This window comes from Sinohyriopsis cumingii, chromosome 2 (genome assembly GCF_028554795.1).
Source record: "Sinohyriopsis cumingii isolate HCF-2022 chromosome 2, ASM2855479v2, whole genome shotgun sequence".
In the NCBI taxonomy this organism is placed as follows: Eukaryota; Metazoa; Mollusca; class Bivalvia; order Unionida; family Unionidae; genus Sinohyriopsis; species Sinohyriopsis cumingii.
Window position 1 is genome coordinate 133,196,820 of NC_142962.1, and position 24,545 is coordinate 133,221,364.

General features: G+C 38.7%; 1 protein-coding gene across 2 annotated transcripts in view; it reads left to right on the forward strand.

The window, feature by feature from the left end:
- Window positions 1-24,545, forward strand: part of LOC149805866 (uncharacterized) — a 133,647-nt gene that overhangs the window by 45,037 nt on the left and 64,065 nt on the right. For both annotated transcript variants that reach the window (XM_089950587.1, XM_089950588.1), the window contains exon 2: window positions 15,129-15,374. In XM_089950587.1, the coding sequence (XP_089806713.1) occupies window positions 15,129-15,374 (246 nt within the window). The remainder of the gene's footprint in view (window positions 1-15,128; window positions 15,375-24,545) is intronic.

Genomic DNA, 24,545 nt, shown 5'->3' on the forward strand with positions numbered 1-24,545 from the left:
TAAAAAAATGTTTGATGTTATAGTGTTGGATTATTGTTAAAAAAAATGTTAGGGTTGTTTGTTTGTATGAATAAAAAAATGTTGTGTTTTGAAGAAAAAAATGCCTTTGTGGTTTGTTTGGCTATAGGAATCTTGATTCATGCTCTTTGACTTCTCTCTATCCCTCCCATAACACTATTTGAACGTTCCGGCTCGAAAACCGTGTAGTAATGTTTTCTTTCACGTCCGCGCTTTGACTTTAAGAACCGGGGAAGTTTCCAGTCTGCACATCCATTGTTAACTCATCCTCCTACGAAGATGTGCTCCAAACTAGCTAAGCTAAACGAAGCCTACGTGAATTTGCATAGGGTCAGACACAGTCTGATACCGAAGCCAGAAGAGATAGAAAATGTGAGAATGCTAAAAGTCACTGAAGACCTGAAAGAAGAGCTCTTCAAGGAGGAATTCAAGAAGGAGAAAGAAGAATGGATGGAGAAGTACAGACTTCATAAACAGCAGAGAGAGCAGCAACAGCAGCAGTATGAACCTGACAGAGGCTTTGTCAACAGTTGTATCGACACCAAAGAGTTCTTCTTCTCTTTTCCGAAGAAGCAGACCTTATCCTGTGAGAAAGCCTGTCGTCAGAGGAGGCCGCCATCTTATAACCTAAGCGATCGCCATAGCTTCAAGTTCCAAAAAAATTTCAGGGCTACCCCATACTCTCGAAAAGAAATAACATTCCATTGCCTATGATATGTTAGTCAGTTAGAAGAAAAAATACAGAAGTGAGTCTATCAGCACATGATTTCTTTATCTTGGTTAGAAAGTGCGACTCTAAGTCCTTCGTTTCCGTCACTTATCAAAATTTTAAAAATAGTAATGTTCTGTAAAAAAGTGAGTGAGTGTTTCTTTTAGGTTTGTGCGTTTTTTTTTCTTGGTGATAATATGGATAATGTAAGTTCGGGTACAACGAAATTAAAAGAATTAGGCCCAGAACTCGGTGTGGAGGGAAGAAATATACGCAACAGTAGCGGGAGCAAGAAATGGAGACCTAGCCAGTTAGCACTCCACCCACCTCGAGAACACAAATAACATCTAGTCAACAGCCGACTATACCTAACAAACAACCTGCCCCGGAAAGAGTGGTGGCAAAACAAAGGGCCAATTATGTTAGACAAACGGTATGGCAAACTCAAATATAATTATCGGAGGCACTACGTTCTTTTCTGGGGCCCCGAGTGGCCGAGTGGTCAAAAGCGCTCTCCGTTACGGATCACTGTCATCTCACCTTTGTCTGCGTGGGTTCGAGTCTCGGATTCGGCTAATGTGGGTATGTGAGAAAGCTTGCCACTAGCTTCTCGTGGGTCGGTGGTTCTTTCCGGGTTTTTCCCGGGTTCTTCCTCCACCATTAATACTGGCCGCCATGTATATCCTATCGCGTGCTGAAAAATGGCGTTAAACCCTACAACAACAACAACAACGTTCTTTTCTCACTCCGATACTACAGGCAATCTCAGCTGAAAGAACAACCACAACAACAATAACAGCGACAGACACCATAGCAGCGGATTTGAAACTATCTACCTCTACTAAAGAATTAGTATCAGAACCAGAAGAGGAAATTGAGGCGGTTGAGGAGGAAGAGGGGGACGCTGACCCTCGTTGAGAAGTACACCGAAATGGGACTAGATCAAGCATTGTATGACGTCAACAAAGCAGGGCAGTTTATTAGAGCCATACAATACGTTGCCTACAAATCTCTAGACACCTTTAAACCAAGACCTTCTCAATGGGGATTAGGGTCAGAGTTCTTCCCCAATTCTACAGACAAACCTACACTGGATACCTCCTCAGTCAACTGGTAGAAGCCGCTGCTTACATTGCCGCCCATCATGGCTACGCATTTCCTGATATCAAGAATCATGAGACTAGGAGTGCGGGAAAGAACGTGAAAGCAAAAGAGAGACGTGTTACCTTCTAATAGAAAAAACAACCTTTATTAGGGCTCCAAAAGATTGCTTTTTATTAAATAGGGAACCATATTTGGCTTGGTATCCCTCCTTGACTAAACTATTCTCGAAACAAACTTGACCCATTGGAACACCGCAACAAATTTAACTTTTTAAACCTAACAGTGACCAAACTGGTATATGTCTCTTAGACATAATAATTTAAATAAGATCACTATGGCTATTTTTATGTACACTAAGTACTAATATTAGATAGATATGTTAGGAAGTAGGAAATTTAACAGACTCGTTAGATTTGAACTAATTGCACAAGTGGTTAACACATTATTGGTACTTTTTACTGTCCATTAGCAAAAACGGGACTTGATTTGAAATAAGTACGGGCTAGCGTTTTGTTGAGTACTTAACACCCATGGCTGTCTTTTTGAGCACCTTTTTTCCTCCTTTACCACGCTCGGACAGAAAAATGAGTGTGTGGTGAGACTATTCCCACTCATGTTTAAAGCCTTTCAGTCAGGTTGTTAAGGACTAGTTAGTCCTACACCTGAGTGGCTAAATTTAACAGTAGTCTTTGAGTACATATAAGCCTGGGAGATGAGGCTCTCTTTCCTTCCCTAGGAGTAATTAAAAATCACGCGGTGCGTTATTAAACCAGTGATATATGCTCCATTAGAGCGAAAATCACTTTAATTCAAGTAAGCAAGCAAGCAAGTTCGGGTACCGTCTCTAGCACTCTTGATGACACCAACTGTCTGGGTTATTTTCTTTCTTGCAAGCCCCTATGTTCCACTTCTGTTTGTGATAATAACTTGTGATACTTCACATTTTCTAAAGTGGAAATCTTTACAAGCCGTACAAAATACAAAACTTATATGACTTTGGTTTTTGACACTTGCACAGACTCTTCACTTTATAAGTATCACGAGAAAATTGTATATCCCATTTTTACCATTTTCAAAAACACGCACACACTTGCAGCTTGACCAGAAATATGTACATCTTGTTTTGTGGATAAGTCACAGACAATTCCAAGTCCATAGGTGGTTATGAACGTTAGGAATATCCCCTCATTTTTTCAGAAATATCAAAGCTTGTATGTGCATTTCCCCTTTTCCACTCTATATTAGTGCTTAGATTTGTTCCAAAAAAAGAAAAAAGAAACGAAACAATTTTGAAGAAAAAAACAACTGCATTTTGAATTCAGGTTTCTCTCTGTTTATAATTTTTTTTCAAGTTGATGGTGCATGACAGAGTACATTCGCCTACCTTTCCAAAGTGAGAGACATTTCTTCACATGTCACTGCCTTTGTTGAATTCGGTTTCATTGGTTAGTTATCGTTAATCTTTAATTTTTGGATGCATTTCTTTTTGATAGAAGATTTAAGGCTTTCTAGTGTTATAACGGTATTTATGTTGTTTAGTCTGTTGATGAAATTATCTATAGCAAAGTGCTTAAGATTTTTTCAGGTTTTTTATTATTTTAAGCCCTACAAAAGGAGACCAAGTTTGTCTTCAAAGAGGATTGAAACTCTAAATTACACGGGCGTGAAGGAAAACATCGTTATGTTCATTCTAATCATGCTTGCCGTATCTCTTTGTGTTTTAGAGGTCATATTTCTTCTTAAGTAAATACACGCATCAATAGACAGACAGATTGGGTCATCATCCTTGAGTTTCACTGTACTTTCGGTTCTTTACTTCATACAAACCCCAAATTTATTAGTTTGAAGAAAAAAAAAGATAACATGCCCCTCAATACTGTAACACGTCTGTTCTGACTCTATCGATGTGAGTGTGAGTGTTTATGTTAAAATGTTTAAGTGAGATATAAAAAAAATGGTCAGCTTGAAAACGCGAACCAATACTGTGACGCTCAGTATTTTGATGTGGTAAGAAGAAATGGTACAACACACACAAAGAGGGCTTGTAAGTTCACATTTCAGTCTGTCTGCACTGTAATGGTAACAACGCAAGAACATAGGGATTATTAAGCACACAGTCCTAGAACAAAACAATGCATCACCCGTTGTAAGCCATTTCGTTGGCTATACTTATTTTCTTACCGCGTTCACTTCGAATTGACTTGAGTAGGCTATTCACACAGTGACGAGAATGGCCATGCTTTACTGGGTCTATCCTATAGGCGATTTATATAAAAAATATTTTAAAAAATTAAACTAATGCACGAACAATGGTTCCATGGGCGATCCCATGGAAATTGTGTCCGTCTTATTGCAAAATACATCAACATTTAATTTAACCGTGCAGATCGCTAGAACAAACCTCTGATCATATACATTTTGAAAAGTGTTGTGTGACACGGATCGCCATTGTCGCTTGGTGTCTGCTTTCTTCTTCGAAAAGAGATCGTTTCGTCTTGACTATAAAAATTTAATTTGACTAAGTTTTACGCACTACTTGAACTCATACATTTCACGTTGTAGGTGTAAGCCGTCGTTCTTAGTTTTCTGGAAGTTCGTTTTTGCGTTTCTCAGATGTGATACTATTTTTTATGGACCGAACGAAATTTCTTTTGGCGTGAATCAGGACTCGTGGTTTTGTGGTATAAATGGAGAGCATTGATGAAATTTCAGTTATGTCGTCTTCGAAATCGCTGACACGGATCTGAGCTAACACTTCAGGTTTTGTTTGAGGCGATACGGTACATCATTGCCTTTTACTTCCTCAATGAAATCGTTTCATCTTGTTGCAAAATTACATTTGACTAGGTTTCATACGCAGCAGGTCCCTGTATATAAGGAGAGTGTCTTAGCGTCAGAGTATTCATTCCACTCTCAAACGATCAAGAAGATGGAAGAGTCAGCACAGATCGACCTGCTGGTCAAATATTTGCTAAAAGTCATACGAAAGCATAATTCACAGGCGAAAGTGGCAAAAAAACTTACTCTTTTGGTCGTTGATTTGATGAGAGTCATACGAAAGTGTGTGCTAATGAAGTTTGCTATATCTGCAAAGGTAAATGGGTATTTGTCTCCAGAATACCTGTTTCGTCTAAGAAAGAGAGACAAAAGTCAAGATACCTAATATCGTTGTCAGGAGAAAGGACACTGGAATTCAGAGTGCCCTACGAGAAAAGAGAAGAAACAGAAACAAGACGAAACAGAGAAGAGGGATTCAGAAGAAGAAGAAGAAATTGAAGATGATGAAGAACTTGTGCCAGTAAAGACATGGAAATGGAAAAATTGACAATGTAAGCCGATGCGTTGGCCCTGATGTGAAATTTCATACTACCTTCTAAAAGAGAATAGACCAGAAAGAAAACGTAAGTGTCTCTTGGTCTTGACATTGTATAATAAGGATGGCGTGTTTTGTTTTTACTCACACTTTATGAAACTGTGCTCTTTCACCTCTCTCTATCCCTCTGGATCATGTTTTAGTTAGAATTAAAATGGAAGGATGTTTTCCTTCACGTATGCTCTTTAGGCATGCAAGTCCGTAAACAATAGTCAGTCTATTCATTCATCATTTTGTGTCTTGATGTTTCCTAAATCACACACTGATGCCATAAAATAACGGGTTAAATGGGTTTTGTAGTGTTGGGAGTGGGGGGTGGGGTGTATGTGTTTGGCAGAGTTGGTCATTGCAGGTGAGGGCTTAGGTGCTTTCAAAAAACTTTTTCTTCTTCACTCTGTGTTGATAGTATATTTGGGGTTTGTATGCGTTCGCGTACGTTTGTGTGGATAGTTTATTTGGGGTTTGTTTTTTCCTCTTCCCTGTGTGTGTGTGTGTGTGTGTGTGTGTTCGCGTACGTTGTGTAGATCGTATATTTGGTTGTTTTTTTTTCTTCTTCCTCCCGAGTGTGGATAGCATATTTGGGGTTTGTATGCGTTAGCGACGTTGTGTGGATAGTATATTTGGGGTTTGTATGCGTTCGCGTACGTTTGTGTGGATAGTTTATTTGGGGTTTGTATCATCTCCCTTCTGTGTTGATAGTATATTTGGGGTTTGTATGCGTTCGCGTACGTTTGTGTGGATAGTTTATTTGGGGTTTGTATCATCTCCCTTCTGTGTTGATAGTATATTTGGGGTTTGTATGCGTTCGCGTACGTTTGTGTGGATAGTTTATTTGGGGTTTGTATTATCTCCCTTCTGTGTTGATAGTATATTTGGGGTTTGTTTTTTCCTCTTCCCTCTGTGTGTGTATGTGTGTGTGTGTGTGTGCGTATGTCTGCGCGCGTACGTTGTGTGTGTGTAGGGTGTGTGTGTGTGTGTATTGGTCTCTGTTTGTCCCTATAAAACTCACTTTATCCCTATCAGATAACTCTACCTACCTACCTGCAGTAGCGTGTATTCAGGTCAGCCACTTGCAACACTGTTGACACTTATCCCCTAGTGTTCAGTACAGTGACGTCACTGACGCTGGAAATTTCGAGACTATAAATATGGACTTGGGGATTTCCACAGGTTGTAGCTATACATATATACTAGAGTTCATAAACAGGAACGTCACTCAAGCTGAGGCTATAAAAAGATAGTGGGATTTTCCAAAGGAATAACCCACAAGTTGTAGTATAAATAGATAGTGAGATTACATAGGAATTTTAGCTGATTATAGCTATAAATAGATACATGGGTGTTTATCGACGATCGTCACACAAGTTGATTTTGTAAGTAGTTACTAATTTTATCCATTTTATAGTGTGTGTGTTTGTGTGTGTGTGTGTGAGTATGTCTGCGCGTGTACGTTGTGTGTGTGTGTGTGAGTATGTCTGCGCGCGTACGTTGTGTGTTTGTGTGTGTGTGAGTATATCTGCGCGCGTACGTTGTGTGTGTATGTTTGTGTGTTTGTGTGTGTGTGTGTGTGAGTATGTCTGCGCGCGTACGTTGTGTGTTTATGTGTTTGTGTGTGAGTATGTCTGCGCGCGTACGTTGTGTGTATATGTTTGTGTGTTTGTGTGTGTGTGTGTGTGTGTGTGTGTGTGAGTATGTCTGCGCGCGTACGTTGTTTGTGTGTGTGTGTTTGTGTGTGTGTGTGTGTGTCTATTGGTCTCTGTTTGTCCGTATAAAACTCCCTTTATCCCTATCAAATACATTCTACCTACCTACCTACAGTAGCGCGTATTCAGGTCAGCCACTTGCAACACTGTTGACACTTATCCCCTAGTGTTCAGTACAGTGACGTCACTGACGCTGAAAATTTTAAGACTATACATATGGACTTGGGGATTTCCACAGGTTGTAGCTATACATATGTACTAGAGTTCATAAACAGGAACGTCACTCAAGCTGAGGCTATAGAAAGATAATGAGATTTTCCAAAGGAATAACCCACAAGTTGGAGCTATAAATAGATAGTGGAATTTCATAGGAATTTTAGCTGATTATAGCTATAAATGGATACATGGGTGTTTATCGACGATCGTCACACAAGTTGATTTTTTAAGTAGTTACTAATTTTATCCATTTTATTCTAAACCGTTGTAACTTAATTTTCGGGGATATGTTTATTTTCCTTTAAATTCTGGGACAATTTCGTCACTTTAGCGTTACTTTTAGTCACATCTATTTTGTTGTTGAGCATTTCCTTGATTATAGCTGTTTATAGCATCATTACAATTATGCAAATTTTTGAACACCCCATCAAGATTTCAGGTCTTGGTAATGCTTTATATATAAATCTCACGCTTGTACTAGTGTATGTATGTCTCTGTCTCTGTTGTGTTTGACCCTCTACCATCATTGTCCCTAGACAATCCCACCATGTTAAATTCCCCTTGACGCTATACAGACCCACCATGTTCAATTTCCATATGTTCAATTCCCCTTGTCTCTAGAGTGACCCAGCAATTTTTCCCATGTTCAATTTCCCTTGACGCTATACAGTCCCACGATTTTTCTCCATGTTCAATTCCCCTTGACGCTAGACAGTCCCACGATTTATTCCCATGTTCAATTCCCCTTGACGCTAGACAGTCCCACGATTTATTCCCATGTTCAATTCCCCTTGACGCTAGATTGTCCCACGATTTTTCTCCATGTTAATTTTCCATTGACGCTAGACTGTCCCAGGGGTCTCTGTAATGCTAATTCCCATTGACGCTGGGGTACCCCACTTCACTACTGTTATCGCTACTTATTCCAGTTACTTAGAGGATTGACAAGACTTCACGTACACATTCATCCCATCGTCTAGTTGGTTCTCGATGAAAATAGTGCCGCTTGCACATCAAATATGTCAGCCAGTGTCCATCTTGAAAATCCTGTTATCGCTGCTTCTTTTGAATGGAAAGTCATATTGACATGGGGATTTCACCAGAAGATTCCTTTTTGACATGAGGATTTCACCAGAAGATTCTTTTCTGCTTGGTTCCAAATGATAATAGAGCCTATTTTGTGTACAATATGGCCGTTACAGCGGTCATCTTGAAAATATTACCTTTACATCTCCTGAATAGTTGGTCATATCAACATTGGGTGTCCCTAAAGAGACATCTTATAATGTCTAGCTAATAGTAAATGAAATGGTTCCGACCTGATTTCAAATATGGCCATAGAACACTATTAATTTTACTATATGTTCTCTACATTTGTTTCTCAGTACTGACCTTTCCACTGTGTGACAATCAATACAAATCATATGTTAATCTAAAATACCTTCAAAGATGACTTCACGGTGAAGTTCTTGTCAAAGGTTGACCTGCTCTTTTTTGAGATGCTGGACTGTCAACAGAGCAGCATCTAAACAGAACACAGATTTCACTTCCGGATCATCTTCAAGGCCTTATTATTCACTGTGCACTGTCGCCGAAATACACACGGACAACCACACCCTGAGCTCATATTCTCAAGAATAAATAATTACCTTTAAATCCCTACCAAACATGCATACATAAAGCTCCTCTATCACCAACAAAAACGAGAGAGGAAAAAATGTTATAAAAATAGACTAGAATTACATTCGTGGGGTACTGAACTGGAAGTACTAATTGTGGCCTGATTTCTGAAAGGCCCAATTTTTAATGCCAATTTCAGTCAAACTTTTATATTTGCATGCGACACCTATTTCAACTTTATACATGAAGTCTTTTTGAATTTCCTTGCAAGCAAAACATGTGACACCTGCCAGAAAGTGTGTAGTGCTGGTGTTCCACAGGGTGCAAGTTTTGGTCCAAGTGCTCTTGAGAAACCAAAACTAAATTTGCTATATCTTACTTAATTATAGAAATTTTTCAATGCAATAAAAACCTAATTGTCATTCAAGATAAGGCCTGTCTGAAAATATGTTTGAAAGGAAAAAATATTGATAAATTAAATTTAAATGGAAATTTAAATAAACATTTAACGTTTAAAAACTAAATTTTATTGAAAAATTAAATTTTCATAAAAGTTTTAAAACTCAATTTCACAAATTTTAGACAGCAAGGTTGACTAATGAATGGTAGTTAAAACAAATGGTAGTTTGGGTCTGTACAACTGATAACATTTTTCCCAGGGGTAGTGAAGCAACATAGCTCATAGTGATTTTGGCAGCAAACCGCAATATGCCTGTCCGGATGCATATAGGTGTACACACTAAAGAAACAATGACAGGTGCTATGTTCCACAATTATTATGTCAGATACTTAGGCAGTTGTTTGTATAACTAATAGTGCACTCAGATTAAAATTCTTATGGGACCACTACCATGTTTTATAGCAAAAATGCACTCCATTTCAATGTCGATAACTACAAAAGGTGACAGTTGGATAGGAAAATACAGTTTCTAGGGAGGCTATACGTTACTGAAAAATGGTGCTAATCTCTCTCATGAGACCTAAGCCATGTCTTTGAGGTGCTATATATCAGTGTGGTGATATGAACTAATTTTGATCACTTATAGCAGTACACTGCACATGTCCTTATGAAACCTTGCTATCACCACCGGGCTACTGGAGAGCTTCCAAGCTGATCCAACTCTTAGCGCTTTGTTCCACATATCAGGCTAGACCTGAAAAGATATAACATGTTTCAGTTAATTTCTAGAAAACAGTAAGATGTAGGTAAATGAAGTTAAAATGTGTTAGATATGGTCATTTCAAAATAACATTAAGGTTGCAAGCATGGGAAAAATATTAAACTTGACAGAGTGATATTCAGAAATGTGAAGCAATGGCCATGTGTTAAAGTGATAAATTCATCTTAAATATATCTAAGGTTTCTGGAAGCATATTTAGCCATTTACAGGTTGATTAACTAATCAGGTAGACTGTGTATCATAAAGTTTAAGGTAATGTTGGGGCGGTGAGGTTTGATCATTGGTGCAAACATTAGTACATACCAGTATACAGGGAAGTCAAGCAACAATGTATTAAATTAAAATATATTACTGTAAGCAATCTTATTCATGAGGGAAATAACAATTTTGGGCATTGCAAGTGATAACAGCCAAATGTGGCCACTCAGATCAACTATAAGTACCAATAAATCATATATCATCAACTAAATGTGAAATTCTGATCCCCAAAACTTGTAAACAAAGATGGAAATTTGAATATGCTGGACATATGCAATGTACTTGTTAAGATCAAATGTGAAAATATAATTTAAATGATCTGTTTGAACATTTATAGTGTATTTTAGGAGTGTTGGTGACTAAATATTAAGCTCAGTGATTCAATGGAATCAGATATGAGCTGATGCTACAGTACCACACCCTGTCAAAGTACTAAATTTAAATATGTTACCACACATAGGCATATTAATGATGAAAATAACATTTTTGGATATTTTCAGTGCACACAGCCAGAAATGTGCCTTACAGATTCACTATAGGTACAACGTCAACCTATAGGATGTACTGAATGTAAACTTTTGATCCCAAACATTCTAAAATATATGGATATTTTGTTCATGTGGGATATGTAACCATGTTAAGATCAGTTGTACAAAGTTAAATTCAAATCTCTTTGAATATTTCTTATGTAATCTTTAGAGTGTCAGTTAACAAATATTATTAGTAATTAATAATACATAAAGCAAGACGGATCATTTGAATTCCCATAACATCATATAGGCCACAATGCCGCTCTACACCAATCAATATCTTAACCAAACTGAACAATAAAATGGAATGCATTTTGTGTGCAACTTGCATCATTTTGCTGTTTTCTTACATCCAAGGGTAAATACACCTAGGGAACGTATATTTTATCCCTTTGACCTGTATTTCATTCTCAGACAGTTTAAAATGATTTAGTAGAGAATTTGAGTAGGTATTAGTATAAAATTTTTATCTCTGTCCTCTCACTAAATACCTTATAACTATGTTTATAAACAATTACTGAAGGCTATACAAGCAGATATGTGTTACTCAGGAAGTGACCTCATCATAAACACATCATTTAACTGCTTGGACCCCTAATAAATAGTTTGAATGACCAATACAAAACAAAATTTTGTCTTCGTGTATTTTAAACGAAGGTTTCATTTTGACTTACAAAGATATTTTCTCTGACAAAATTTGACCAATATCCAACATTGTAGCTTTTATATGGTGTAGGAACATATACATGCTGATATAATTTAATATCATTCCCCAAAAATATTATATATGTGCATTTTGGGGACAGAATTTGTAATTTTTTAATTTTTTAAAAATTTCATATAATTTTTTAAAATAAAATTAATTTTTTATTTTTAATTTCATTCTTATATTGCCACAGTCAATATACATAACATATTCAAATTTCATGTGTCTATCATTAATAATAAAGATTTTATACCAATTTAAACTTTACTAAAATACTGCACTGACAGGCCATAGAACACAATTAATTTTACTATATGTTCTCTACACTTGTTTCTCAGTACTGACCTTTCCACTGTGTGACATTCAATACAAATTCAATGTTAATCTAAAATACCTTCAAAGATGACTTCACGGTGAAGTTCTTGTCAAAGGTTGACCTGCTCTTTTTTGAGATGCTGGACTGTCGACAGAGCAGCATCTAAACAGAACACAGATTTCACTTCCGGATCATCTTCAAGGCCTTATTATTCACTGTGCACTGTCGCCGAAATACACACGGACAACCACACCCTGAGCTCAAATTCTCAAGAATAAACAATTACCTTTAAATCCCTACCAGACAGGCATAAATAAAACTCCTCTATCACCAATAAAATGAGAGAGGAAAAAATGTTCTAAAAATAGACTAGAACTACATTCGTGGGGTACTGAACTGGAAGTACTAATTGTGGCCTGATTCCATGTAGTTGACACAGTGGCCATCTGGGGTCTCCGTGGATATCTCTTTGGTCGTAAATGGTACTACTTGCACATCCAGTATGGCCACCATAGCGGCAGGTCGAAAATCTTATTGTCGTTACTCTACCAGATTGGATGGTCGTATCAGTATGGGGTCTTTACTAAATGACTTGTCTAGATGGTAAGGAATAAATATGTTTCTTATCAGACATCCAAAATGGCCGTCACAGTGGTGATTTTGAAATCTTATCACTACGTCGGAATGAATGGTCAAATCAGCATGGGGTGTTCCCGGAAAGACGTCTTATGATGTCAGTTGGTCGTAAATGGAAATGGTGCTTATCTAACTTGCGATATAGTTGCCCGAATGGCCGTCTTGAAAATCTTGTCATCGCTAAATCCTCCAAGACGGCCTGTCATATTGATGACACTACAACACGTCTCTTGAGGTCTAGCTGGTCGTCAACTAAAATGGTGCCAATATCATGGCAGCCATCTTGAAAATATTATCATTACTGCTTCGAAAGGAAAAGTTGTATTTAAGTTGAAGCTTCCACAAGAAGTTTCTTATGATGTCATATATAATGTCTTTCTGTTTCTAGATGAAAAGGTCACAATCTCATATCCAGTATGTCTACCAGAGCAGATAATTTGAAAACTGTATGTTCTTGCTGAAAATATAAGATGTGATTTCAGCACTCAACAGTTAAGAGGAAAATGGTCTTATATTGAATTCCTGAAAGTTTTTTTTGGCAGTTATAGGGTCATATCCTTCGAGAGACTTGAACAAAATCAGAAGAAAATAAGAGAGACATGCTATTTGTTTTTCAATTTACATTTAGTTTGCTATACGAGGTGATGCCCCTGACATAAATAGTAGGGCTAATCATAACTCATCCTTTAAATAGCCCACCCTTTGAAATAGCCCTTTATTTTTTCCTTACATTAATCTGTTACAATGCTCAGTTAAAATGATATCATTAAGTATAACTATTATTGTATATTGCTTGATAAGTTATCGATACAATGTTACAAAACATAACCCGTACATTTTTGCTGACAACAATATGCCAGACAGATGCAAGTTCTTGCCACCGTGTGAGACCGGTTAATTATTCCATTTTCAGTGATGGCACATTTCAGGGGGAGCGGGGTGGTGGTGGGTGGTGGTGCGCAAACAAGTGGGCAGTAGGTTTGTGGAACATAACCCAGAGTGGGGGCCCAGGGGAGAAACTCCCGGAAATTCGTGCATAATTTTAACTATCTAACTGTACTTCAAACGTTCTCTTGGTAACGTTTCACGCTCAGTTCTTGAGGGTGGGGGATGGTGAGATCGCGTACCGGCTCCAGAACCTCCTCCCCGATTTGCTTATGGTATTATTTATCATTCATACTTTCGCTCCATTGGAAGAGGAAACACATTTATCACTGGAACTCAGGGGCGTACCTAAAGTATTTTGCACAAGGGGTTTATCCTTCCTTTGGCACCACCATAAATAATTTTAAAATGTAAACACAGAAAATTATACTATGTTTGCAAGTAGATTTTTAAACAGTACAGGTGTTATCATAAGCAAATTGGAAATAACTTTTAGTTTGGCGAATGTTTCATTCGGTTTGAAAACTTGTACTGGTATTTGAACTCTCCTGATGGCACACCCCTCCCGTCTGGCTGTCACCCGTTGTGATCCGCCCCCCTCCCCGCACCAACCTTGGTCAGCACTTTTTGAACTGATCTTGCTGACATCATTATGCCACACAGCTGAAAATTTCGCGCCTCGTGAGATCGGTTGTTAATTACTCCGTTTTCAGTGCTGGAACAAGTAATATCGTTGACGGGTAGTGGTGGGGATGGCTAAAACAAGTTGACAGATGGGTCTGTGGGACAAGGTCAATAGGTCAAGATGTCGAAGCTTCGATGAAACTTAGGCAATTTAAGCGTTTCCAATGCATAATCTTAACCATCTAACTTGAGAAAATTTAGTCTGAAAACGTTCCGGTTGTTTCGCGATCGTTTCGCCTAAGGATCCACCTCTGCATACAAGTTCTACAGAGTCCGTTCGGTCTCTTAGATGCATGTGCAACTAGTGACATAATAAAAATGTGTACATGTGCCTTCAAAAGCAGGTCTTCGCTCATGTGGGTTTTCATGACAGTCTCGGGGGAGAGAGGTTTGGGGGCACTAATATTTTATTCTCGATAAAACCATCTTTCCTTAAGATCCAAACTTTACGAGAAGGCAAATAAAACTTTGGTTCCATTCATGTCTAAAATAGAACGAATTAACGGTCCTAGTACCAACTGACTAAGGCAAGCCTTTGGCAAGAAGGGAAAGGCGGAATTTCGACTTGTACAGAATGAAAGAATTGTCGGTAGCATTTAAAGGGAATGATAGCGTTCCAACCAAAATTATACATAAACGTAAGCAACATCAAATTTAAAGGACAATAGATATCACGACTACCGCCACCACCAACAACGCCATCATTATCATGAACGATTACGTTATGCTAAAACTGCGTTATTTAAAAATGATTTTATAAACGCTTTAACTTCGTGTGGATTGCTGTGATAACTCATTAGGATGCCCTTAAGGAAAACTTTGACGTTAGATTTGTATCCAGTTGCATATCAGCACATGATATACTATTTATGGCAGTAAGTGCCTGAGCAACAGCATATGCAACTCATAGGTCAAGTATCTGCCCAAAACATAATTTATTGTGCTGTATGCATGTGTTACAGACTTGCATGTGCCCTTGAATTTGAGACCTTTCGTTTGAGATTTTTCGTCAACGTATGATTATTTTAATGAGAACCTAATTTATATTTCTGGTTCTTTGAACTGCGAATTTCTCGTCACATGTCACGACTGTAGTCTTAGCTTTAAATTCTAGTGTTACAAGCATTGGGACGTACATTATATATGCTATTTTCATATCTTTCCATCTTTCTTTATCGTGCATTTGCAGGTATGGGACCATGAAGCCGCAAAAGCAGCAGCAGACTGGAGCGGAAAGTGTCTGTATACGGCCCGTCCAGACAACGAGTGGGGTCAGAACATGAACCAGTTTATGGAAGCGGCAACAGAAGCATTTTCTCCGGTCAAAATATTCCGTGACAGTTTTAAGGAATGGAGCAAGGAGGGGAAGCTGTATGACCACCACAACAAGGACTATAAGAACTGTGGCACGAAACATACATGCTCCTATATGCAGGTACGATCAGTTTGCTTTTACATCTATATCAAATTTGGGAATGTTCACCCCCGAGACACGCTTTTGAAAACACACATTTAAAAGCAATGAATGTCATGGAGCAAGATAATTTTACAATTATATTTAACAATAGCATTTGCAGGTAAAACTTACCTTGTTACGACTGTTTAGATTAAATGGTCGCTCGATTTTGTTCTGTCTTTCTCTTTTTTCAAAAACAGAAACAAATAAAAAAATATTTCCTTAGGAATTTTTCAAAATTTACATTACTTTAAATGCAGCATGATTAATGAATTTAAAAATGTACATGTATTAATTGTATATGGCGATGGAACGAATTGCTAAAAAGAGGCTAAATTAGAAAATTACATTTTAAAGACTCAGGAAACTCTCTTTGTTGTTTCAGACAAGAAGTACCCTCGTAGTCTTTATTTACACTTTCACTACATCTTCGACAGCAGCAGATTTATTGTTGGTAGATGGTGGACTACATTGATTTAAATTAATATTGCAATGATATCCCTTTTCTATTCATGTGGTTAGTACAGTCAGCTACTGCCCAGCATGATATATTTAATTATATTTACGAAACGAATTGATTAAAAGATCTGTCAAGGTCTGTTTGCGGCGGGTAAATTAGCACATTTTTTGACAGCGGAGTTGACGAGCTTTATGTCTAATGAAAATGAATTTCAGACAGATAGATGATGACGTAATTGTAGAGACCAAGTTACTCAATGGCTTGCTTTTTTTGCGTTGTTATATGATTCGTGAAAATCTTACATACGAAAAATGACTTAATTGTATCAATGTTTATTTCCTTACGTGATTATGAGAAGATTTCACGGGAAACCAAAATACTGGTCATCACTTAATAGGATAGTGACATAGTGAAGGACAAACACGCTTGGTCCACCAAAGACGCCTAGTCTTCTTAAGACGCTTGGTCAACCTAATTAGCCTTTGTCAGTGTAGTATATTAATGAACTTTATATATATATATATATATATATATATATATATATATATATATATATATATATATAGAGAGAGAGAGAGAGAGAGAGAGAGAGAGAGAGAGAGAGAGAGAGATTATTTGCCCGTGTCTGTTAGCACTGAACTTCCCATGTGCCCAAATCTGAATACATCGTATATTAATATAATGTATCTTCAAATATGGACTCACGGTGAAGTTCGAATCATAGTTTAACCGGCATTGTTTTGAGAGGCTGTACTGTACTGTAAAGAAAAAAACGTTCAGTGGGTCACAGATAACACTTCCGGATCAGCAATAGTGCGTCATTGCTCACTGTGTAAAGTCGCCATAATACACACCGTAATGCTCATATTCTAAAGAAATATGAATTTCCTTTAAATTAATAACAAGAATGCATCACTCTAAAGCATGCATCACCACCAATTTGAGAGAGGAATAAATGCTCTAAAACTTGAATGGGACTATATCCGTGGGTACTAACCTGAAAGCAGGACCCTCCAGGGGCTGAGAGAGTCCGGGGCCACTTTGAGAGTTTGAGGCCCTTGGGCCTCGTTATATTAAAATCTGGAATGTCAAAACAAGCTTATATAATTTACTACACAAAGATTTAAAAGACAAAGAAGAATATTTACTGTTTTCAGAATTGTTTATTTCAAAACGCTGTTCGATCCCCCTTGGGCTTTGTGGCCCTGGCCATGTGCACACACATTCGTCAGTAGTATAGTGGGGCTGTATACGGTCGATGGAAAACCCAGACAAAAAGGTCGTGGGGCTGTAAAGGGTCTATGGGACATGTAACATGGGAATATCGTGGGAATGTATAGGGTCAATGGGAAATTTGGCCCTGTATACGGACAAGGGAAAGTGGAGTTGTTGTGTAGGGACAATAGGAATGGAACAGGTGAGGTGACGTCACGGTACTGAAGATTGGTAAGAATTTTGCAAGGGGCTGACCTCAGTTATGACCAAGGAGCGGTACATAGACATATATAACACATACAACATACAGCATACTGACATAGATGGACGAATATCAGTCTATGACACAAACAACTATACAACCGACTAAAACAATTCTGGGCAAGAAAGCAAATCTTTTCGAGGCATATGAGTGGCCCTGAAAAGGGCCTATGGTTTTCTTCTTCTAATTTATTTTATTCATCCACCATCTTCTTCTTTTCTCCCCTACACTCTTTGTCTTCTTTTTTTTTTTTCATTTTCCTCCTCCTGTTTCTCTTTCTCCTCCTCTTTCTTCCTCTTTTCATTTTCTTCTTCCTTTTCTGTTTATTTATTCCATTCTTTGATCCTCTTTTTGTCCTCTTCATCCTCCTTCTCCTCCTTTTCTTCTTTTATTCAATCTGTCAGCATTTCCTTACACTTGTTCAGTTTCAGAGAGGCATCCGCGTAATCTGCGAACATGCCTTTCTGAGACTCGTTGCGCTTGTGGTACTGTTTATTCTTTGGAAAGTGGTAAATTTCGTACACTTCTAGCAATTGGTATCCCAGGTCAAGAGCTTTAAACCATGCCACACTGACCCACGTTCCCATCAAGGCGCGGTATTCCTGGGTGTGCTGACAAGGTCGGTCTTGGTTGTACGTTTCGGTACAAGTACGGCACAAGGGAAACATCAGTTTTCCTTGGCAATGGTGAGGTAAAACAGGATGGTATAAGTCCGTGGGAGACAAGACTTTACATTTAATCAATCCTTCGTATTGTCGAATGTTGTCCAGGCTTACGTGTTCTGTCGGAAATTGAGGGTGCCCTGCGGTAAAGCGACAATATTTGCACACGTAAGGATACAGCGAACACAGGTCCAAGTATTTGATTTCTCCTCCTTTCTCCTCGTCGATTTGGTACAACAAACAGGTTGCATTTGCCGTCCTCCGTACAAAATGTCCCGTGGGTTCAGATGGTTCACCAGCTTGTAACTTTCCACGATTCGTTTAAACTCGGCATCGGATTTCAAATGGTGATCGTACTCGTGTTCCCACATTTCCACCACTTAGTATCCTTGCTGTTCTAACTTCAAGCGTCGCTGACAAGTGGCCTGCTACAAGTCTTCCATGGTCCGTTGTAAAAACTGATTTTTAGTGTCACATTCAGGGTACCAGAGGGGGCATCCGTGAAATATGCAACCGTTAAACTCGTACACGATCATGGGGTTTTCTAAGTCCCAGCCATCCATTGGATACGGTCCGATGGTCTTTTCGCCTCCTCCTTTGTGGGCATGTTGGATTCATTTGTCTTCCTTGTCCAACAAGTAATGTAGCCAGCGTAGGGCTTTGATCGAGAATTGACATTTGACAAAGTTGGTCGTTTGAGAACTGATGACAGCCAGGGTTTTTTTCGGGCAAGAGTCGTTGGCAATACACTAAGGAACACGCTTTGGCGATAGTGCAGTCTTCTTTCAAAGGATCGACCCCTCCGTATTCCATGAACAGTTCTCGAAATTTTCGACAGCAACGCCGTAAAATGTCCACGTCGGAAGGACGATACATTAACATTTCTTCCTGAAAGTCGATGTTCGGAATGGTATTTTTGAATGTAGCATTCGTATTCCAAGTCCACGATTTGGTGACAAATGTGATCGCGTTTCTATCCTGAGCATACGTGAGCCTTGGTATTATTGGTGCGTATGCCTTGTGCACAAGTAGGGCACAATCTCAGGAGTTGACAAGGACTTTTCTGTTTCGAACCTTGCGTTTTTAGATGTTGTTGGTAACAGGCAGGGCTGACAAAAGTGCGCTGACAAGCAGGGCAATGCACCCGTTCTTGTCCATCGTCCAGACAGGGATGAGAGGCCAGTTATCCCTCATATTTCGATCCATAATGCTTGTGTTACTCTCGATGGGTTATAGCCATAGTCACATTTCTCACAACAATGGTGGCATCAAAATGTTCATCGTGATGATAGGCGTGTCGGTCCGATTGTCGAATGTTCTCCCAGTCTCTTTTCCATTCAGCTGCGACGTTCTTGTCGGTGTACGTTAGATCTAAGACGATTTCACGGACTAAACACATCTTGTCTTGAGTGTTGTTAATTCGGACGAGACTATGCTTGATGCTGAGAAGGTCGTCCACCAATAACACCTTTTTGCATCCTGTCCCATGGGGGAGAGAAACATGGGTCATGAACAGCGTCGCTTTTCCATCGGTGATGTGAAACTTGTCGGTGGATTGTTGCACGTGTTGAATCTTATCGATGACTTTGGAAGGTGCCAGTTCTGCTAAACTCGGTCCGAAAGGTGGACTTCAAACTATCCTGATGAATGGAAAGTCTCAAGCGATTGTCTTCTTTGGCTGACATTGCCGTTTCAGTGTGGTTAACAAAGAATCCCACACCTCGGAGATGAACCCCTCTGCTTTCTCCAGCGGTCGTCCGACTTGAAATCTTTAAACTTCAATGTCTACGTGAAGAGAAGAAAAGAAGCCAGGAGAAAGTGAGGAAGAAGAGGAGCAAAAACCTGTGAAAGTGGAGAAATTCAACAAAAAAAAAACAGAGTGAACAAAGACGTAGAAGATGTCTTTGAACATTTCAAATTGTTGTGCTGTGAATCGGATTGTAAAATTTGTTTCAGAATAGACCAGACAGAAAAGGTAACTATCTCTTGGTTTTGATTTTTTAGAATAAAAACCTACACTCGCCCATTCACACGCGTGTATCATGGGGTAATAAAGGGGATTTTGAGTTTTAATTGATTTTGGCAAAATGAATGCTATCTCTTTTCGAGTGCAGTGGGTGGCCCTGAAAAGGACCGTTGGGTAAACTCAGAAACGGGACGTAATCTACTTTAACTGCCTTAAGCCTTTGCCACGGCCAGTGCCTACACTGCCCTCCATCTCTCTTATACCTTGTTTCTTCTCTGCTGCTGCTTCTTCTTCCCATCGTTTCCTTCTTGCCTCTTCTCGTTGTTGCTGTTGAAGGAGAAAAGATTGTTCTGCTCCTTTCTGCTGACGTAAAAATTTATCCGATTCTTCTTTCTGTCTCGGTTTAAAACCCTCGATGTGTGATAAAGAAGGAGAAGGTGGCGAAGGTACTGTTATCGGAAACAATTATTGCGAAGAAAGAAAGTCCTCTAAATCCCAATTAAAATCGATCTCTTCTGGAAGTAAGACTGTCTTGACTTTGGTAGCCTATGATATACCATCGCTTATCGTCTCCACTGCCGGTGCACCGACGTGCACCCCAATTCATCGTCTTCTGAGTTGCTGTCATGTTTGAAAATTCTGTCGCATGGATTGACTGCACACAAACGCTATCGCATCTATTTAGGGAATGTGACGTCACAGACCACTCTCTTCGGATTGGAAGACAGATTCCGCACTGTGACTGAATTTTGTAACGCTTGGTGAAATAACTCAATCCGTTTCGATCCGCTCTTCCACTATAAATAACCGCGGTTCACTGCATTCCCTTCACCTGTTCTCGTCACAAGATGTGGACAAACGTAGAATCATACCCCTCTTATCGTCGATGCTGTTCCGCACGGACTTACCCATGTATGTGAATTCATCATGGACAATTATCCGGATCACCAATACGACCTTTGGAAAAGAAGAATCTATGTAGAGACAAGGCTTTTTGAAGAGAGTCCTCATGTACGGTCCAGAAGTCAGAAGAAAAGTTTTATGAAGAGAAAAAGATCTATGCGATATCCTCTGTGTTAACGGAATGATGCTAACCAAAACACAAAGGCCCTTTTTAGGGCCACTCATATGCCTCGAAACGATTTGCTCTCTTGCCTAAATTTTTATTTATTTTGTTTCCATAGACCCTATACAGCCCCACTATACTACTCTCCTCCAATCTGATTGGGCCTGCCAAGAAGTGACAATTGTGTCCCGAGACCAGAGTTTCTTTTCTTGTTGGTTTGTTTTTGTAGTTGAAATGCTAAACCCTCCGACACTTACTTAGAGCACCACTGTCAAAACCGCTGATTCCCATCCAGTTAACTTCTATCTCTTAAAAGACTAAGAAGATGATCATTACCTCATTGTTTTTTGAAAGGTTGGGAATAACTTAGCATGACAGTTAGACCTTAACTTTTACACGCAATTTCTCAAAATGCCATGGAATAAGCATTACCCTGCTCTAAAATTTAAAATTTGCAGATGTCTTTCATTTTTGAAACGTATGTCCACAAATGTGGCATATCGAGTCGTGGTCTTAAAGTTATATAGAACTAAAGGGTGCTCAAAACAATCTAAATTAATGTGCACTCTAATTTGCATACATTGCATCTTGATGGCAATTGTGTCCTTGCCACAACATCATACCTTTTTACAAAATCTTTTTTTTTTCTGATGGGGATTTAGCGTATGCGACAGTGTTTCTAACTATGAGTCCAGTCAGCTGGAAGAAGAGGTAGAAATACTTGTCATCTGATGTCCGCTTTTTTGCCTGTGTTTTCACATGGTGATAATCTAAAATACTCCCACAAGTCGTTTCTTTGATGTGGCTACATTATCCCGTTTGAAAAAGCTTTAACAAGTCAACGACATTAGCAGCTATTTGTTTGCTATGGCTTCACTTGTCAACAGCAATTTTTCACCAGGTCAGACCTAACGGTGGGAAGAGATATCACGCAATTAGAAAGCAGAAGGGGGGATGGGGCAAAGGACGGCACGAATAGCAAAGGTCACTTCTGAAGACGATGTTTAAACGGATTAACACGAATTTCATTGAGGACAATGATAACGATTGTCCATATAATAATAAGCCCTTCTGCATTAATCAGGGTCTATCACTCGAGTGAAGTGTACGGTACACACTGACAGTGACAAACGGTAACTACAATTTTTGTTTACCTCACACATTCTTGCTGTCAGTTGACTGACAAACGAAGAAAGACTTAATGTTCTTTCACCTTTGCGTTTACAAATAATACATATCAATTACATGGACTGTTAAATCGCATTCATTCATAACCTGCTTTTCAGTGATTTTAGACACACATACAATGTCTTTACAGTACATTGGCAATAGCATGTTTGATTTATTAAGGTACACACCCACGAAGGAACTCGGACTATTACATTTCCAGGGAAGTCTGCACCCCAGTGAAAGTGTTACTAGACTATTGTTATTAATATTTCCAGTTTATGTTCGATTTACAATTGTTTTCTTTTTTTCTCAACAATTTTTACGAAGATTAACGTTCCAGCCAAACCCAATTCCACACGTAAAACAAGTGTTATTCCTTGAAACATTTCATCTCACACACGAAATAGCCCCCAGTCCTGCATTGGCCTCGCTCTAAAATGTATAGTGCCCTATTTAAAACTTGATACAATATTTGTTTCATAAATCCTTGTCAAGCAAACTGTACACGTTTAATGTTTTCATGTTGATGCTACATAAAAAAAGAAAAAGAGGAAACGAATTATTTATTTTGAAGTATTTTCGCAGTATAATATTTAGACCAAGTCAGTATAAACATACTGTTGTAAAAGTACCATATGTAGACTGGGTGACGTGATGTGCATCATCGTATTTGACGTAAATCTCTTGAGTAAAGGTTATGTGTGAGATCTAAAAATGTTTAAAAACTGGGACGGCGAGATTGGTAGCTCTCTAGCAAAGTATAATTGGTGACGAAATTAACGCTGGTTTATACCGATAGCTGTCTTGAAAAGACGATGGATGATCCAGCTAAATATAAATTTTGGTTACCCAATGAAACTAAATCCCCAAAGAAAAAAAACGCCGTCAAATTTATTTTTCTTTCTACGCACAGATTTATATCCATCACCCTCTGTCTTAGAAGCGGATAGCATTCGTCAAATAATAAAACAATTTTCAGGCCAGAAGTTACACGGACTACATTTACAGTCCCTTATCCCCAGCATCCAACTCAGCTTTATCTGGGTTTCTCAGAGAATATGAATAAAAACTGATAAATCAGCAGTCAATAGACCAAGATCCAAGAGGACAGATTCTTAACCTTCGAAATTTAGATGTATGTATGTATGTATGTATGTATGTGTGTGTGTGTGTGCGTGCGTGGCGCATATGTATGTATGTATGTATGTGTGTGTATGTATGTATGTATGTGTGTGTTGTATGTATGCATCTATGTATGTATGTATGTTTGTATGTATATATGTGTGTGTATGTATGTATGTATGTATGTATGTTAGTATGTATACGTCTGTGTAATCAGATTCATTCACACCTAGCTGGGTAATCAGATTCATTCACATCTAGCTGGGTAATCAGATTCATTCACCCCTAGTTGTGTAATCAGATTCACTCATACCTTGTTTGGGTGTTCAGATTCATTCATACTTAGCTGGGTAATCATTCACACCTAACTGGGTATTCAGATTCACTCAATCATACCTGAGTAATCAGATTCATTCACGTCTAGCTGGTTAATCATTCATTCACGCCTAGCTGGGTAATCAAATTCATTCACATCTAGTTGTGTAATCAGATGTATTCAAATCTAGTTGGGTAGTCTGTTTTATTCACACATAGCTGGGTAATCAGGTAATCAGATTCATTCACACGTAGTTGTGTAATAAGATTCACTCACACCTAGCTGGGTATTCGGATTCACTCACTCCTACCTGGGTCCTCAGATTCATTCACACCTAGATGAGTAATCAGATTCATTCACGCACAACAGTGTAATCAGATTCACTCACACGTAGTTGGGTAATCAGGTTCATTCACACCCATTCGGGTAATCAGTCATTCACACCAAGCTGGGTAATCAGAGTCATTCACACCCATTTGGGTAATCAGAGTCATTCACACCAAGTTGGGTAATCATGTTCATTCACACCCATTTGGGTAATCAGTCATTCACACCAAGCTGTGTAATCAGATTCATTCACACCTAGCTGGATAATTAGATTCATTCATATCTAGTTGTGTAATCATATTCATTCACACCTAGCTGTGTAATCAGATTCATTGACATCTTGCTGGGTAATCAGATTTATTCACACCTAGTTGGGTAATCAGTCATTCACTCCTAGTAGTGTAATCAGAGTCATTTACACCTTGTTGGGTGATCATATTCATGCACACTTAGCTGGGTAATCCGAATATTTCAAAGCTAGTTGAGTAATCAGATTGAAGAGTGATTGGCTGGAATTTTTGTTATGTAATAGCTGATTGAGACAAGCTACGCCGATCTGTTAGGTCAATTGATATGGGTTCCTT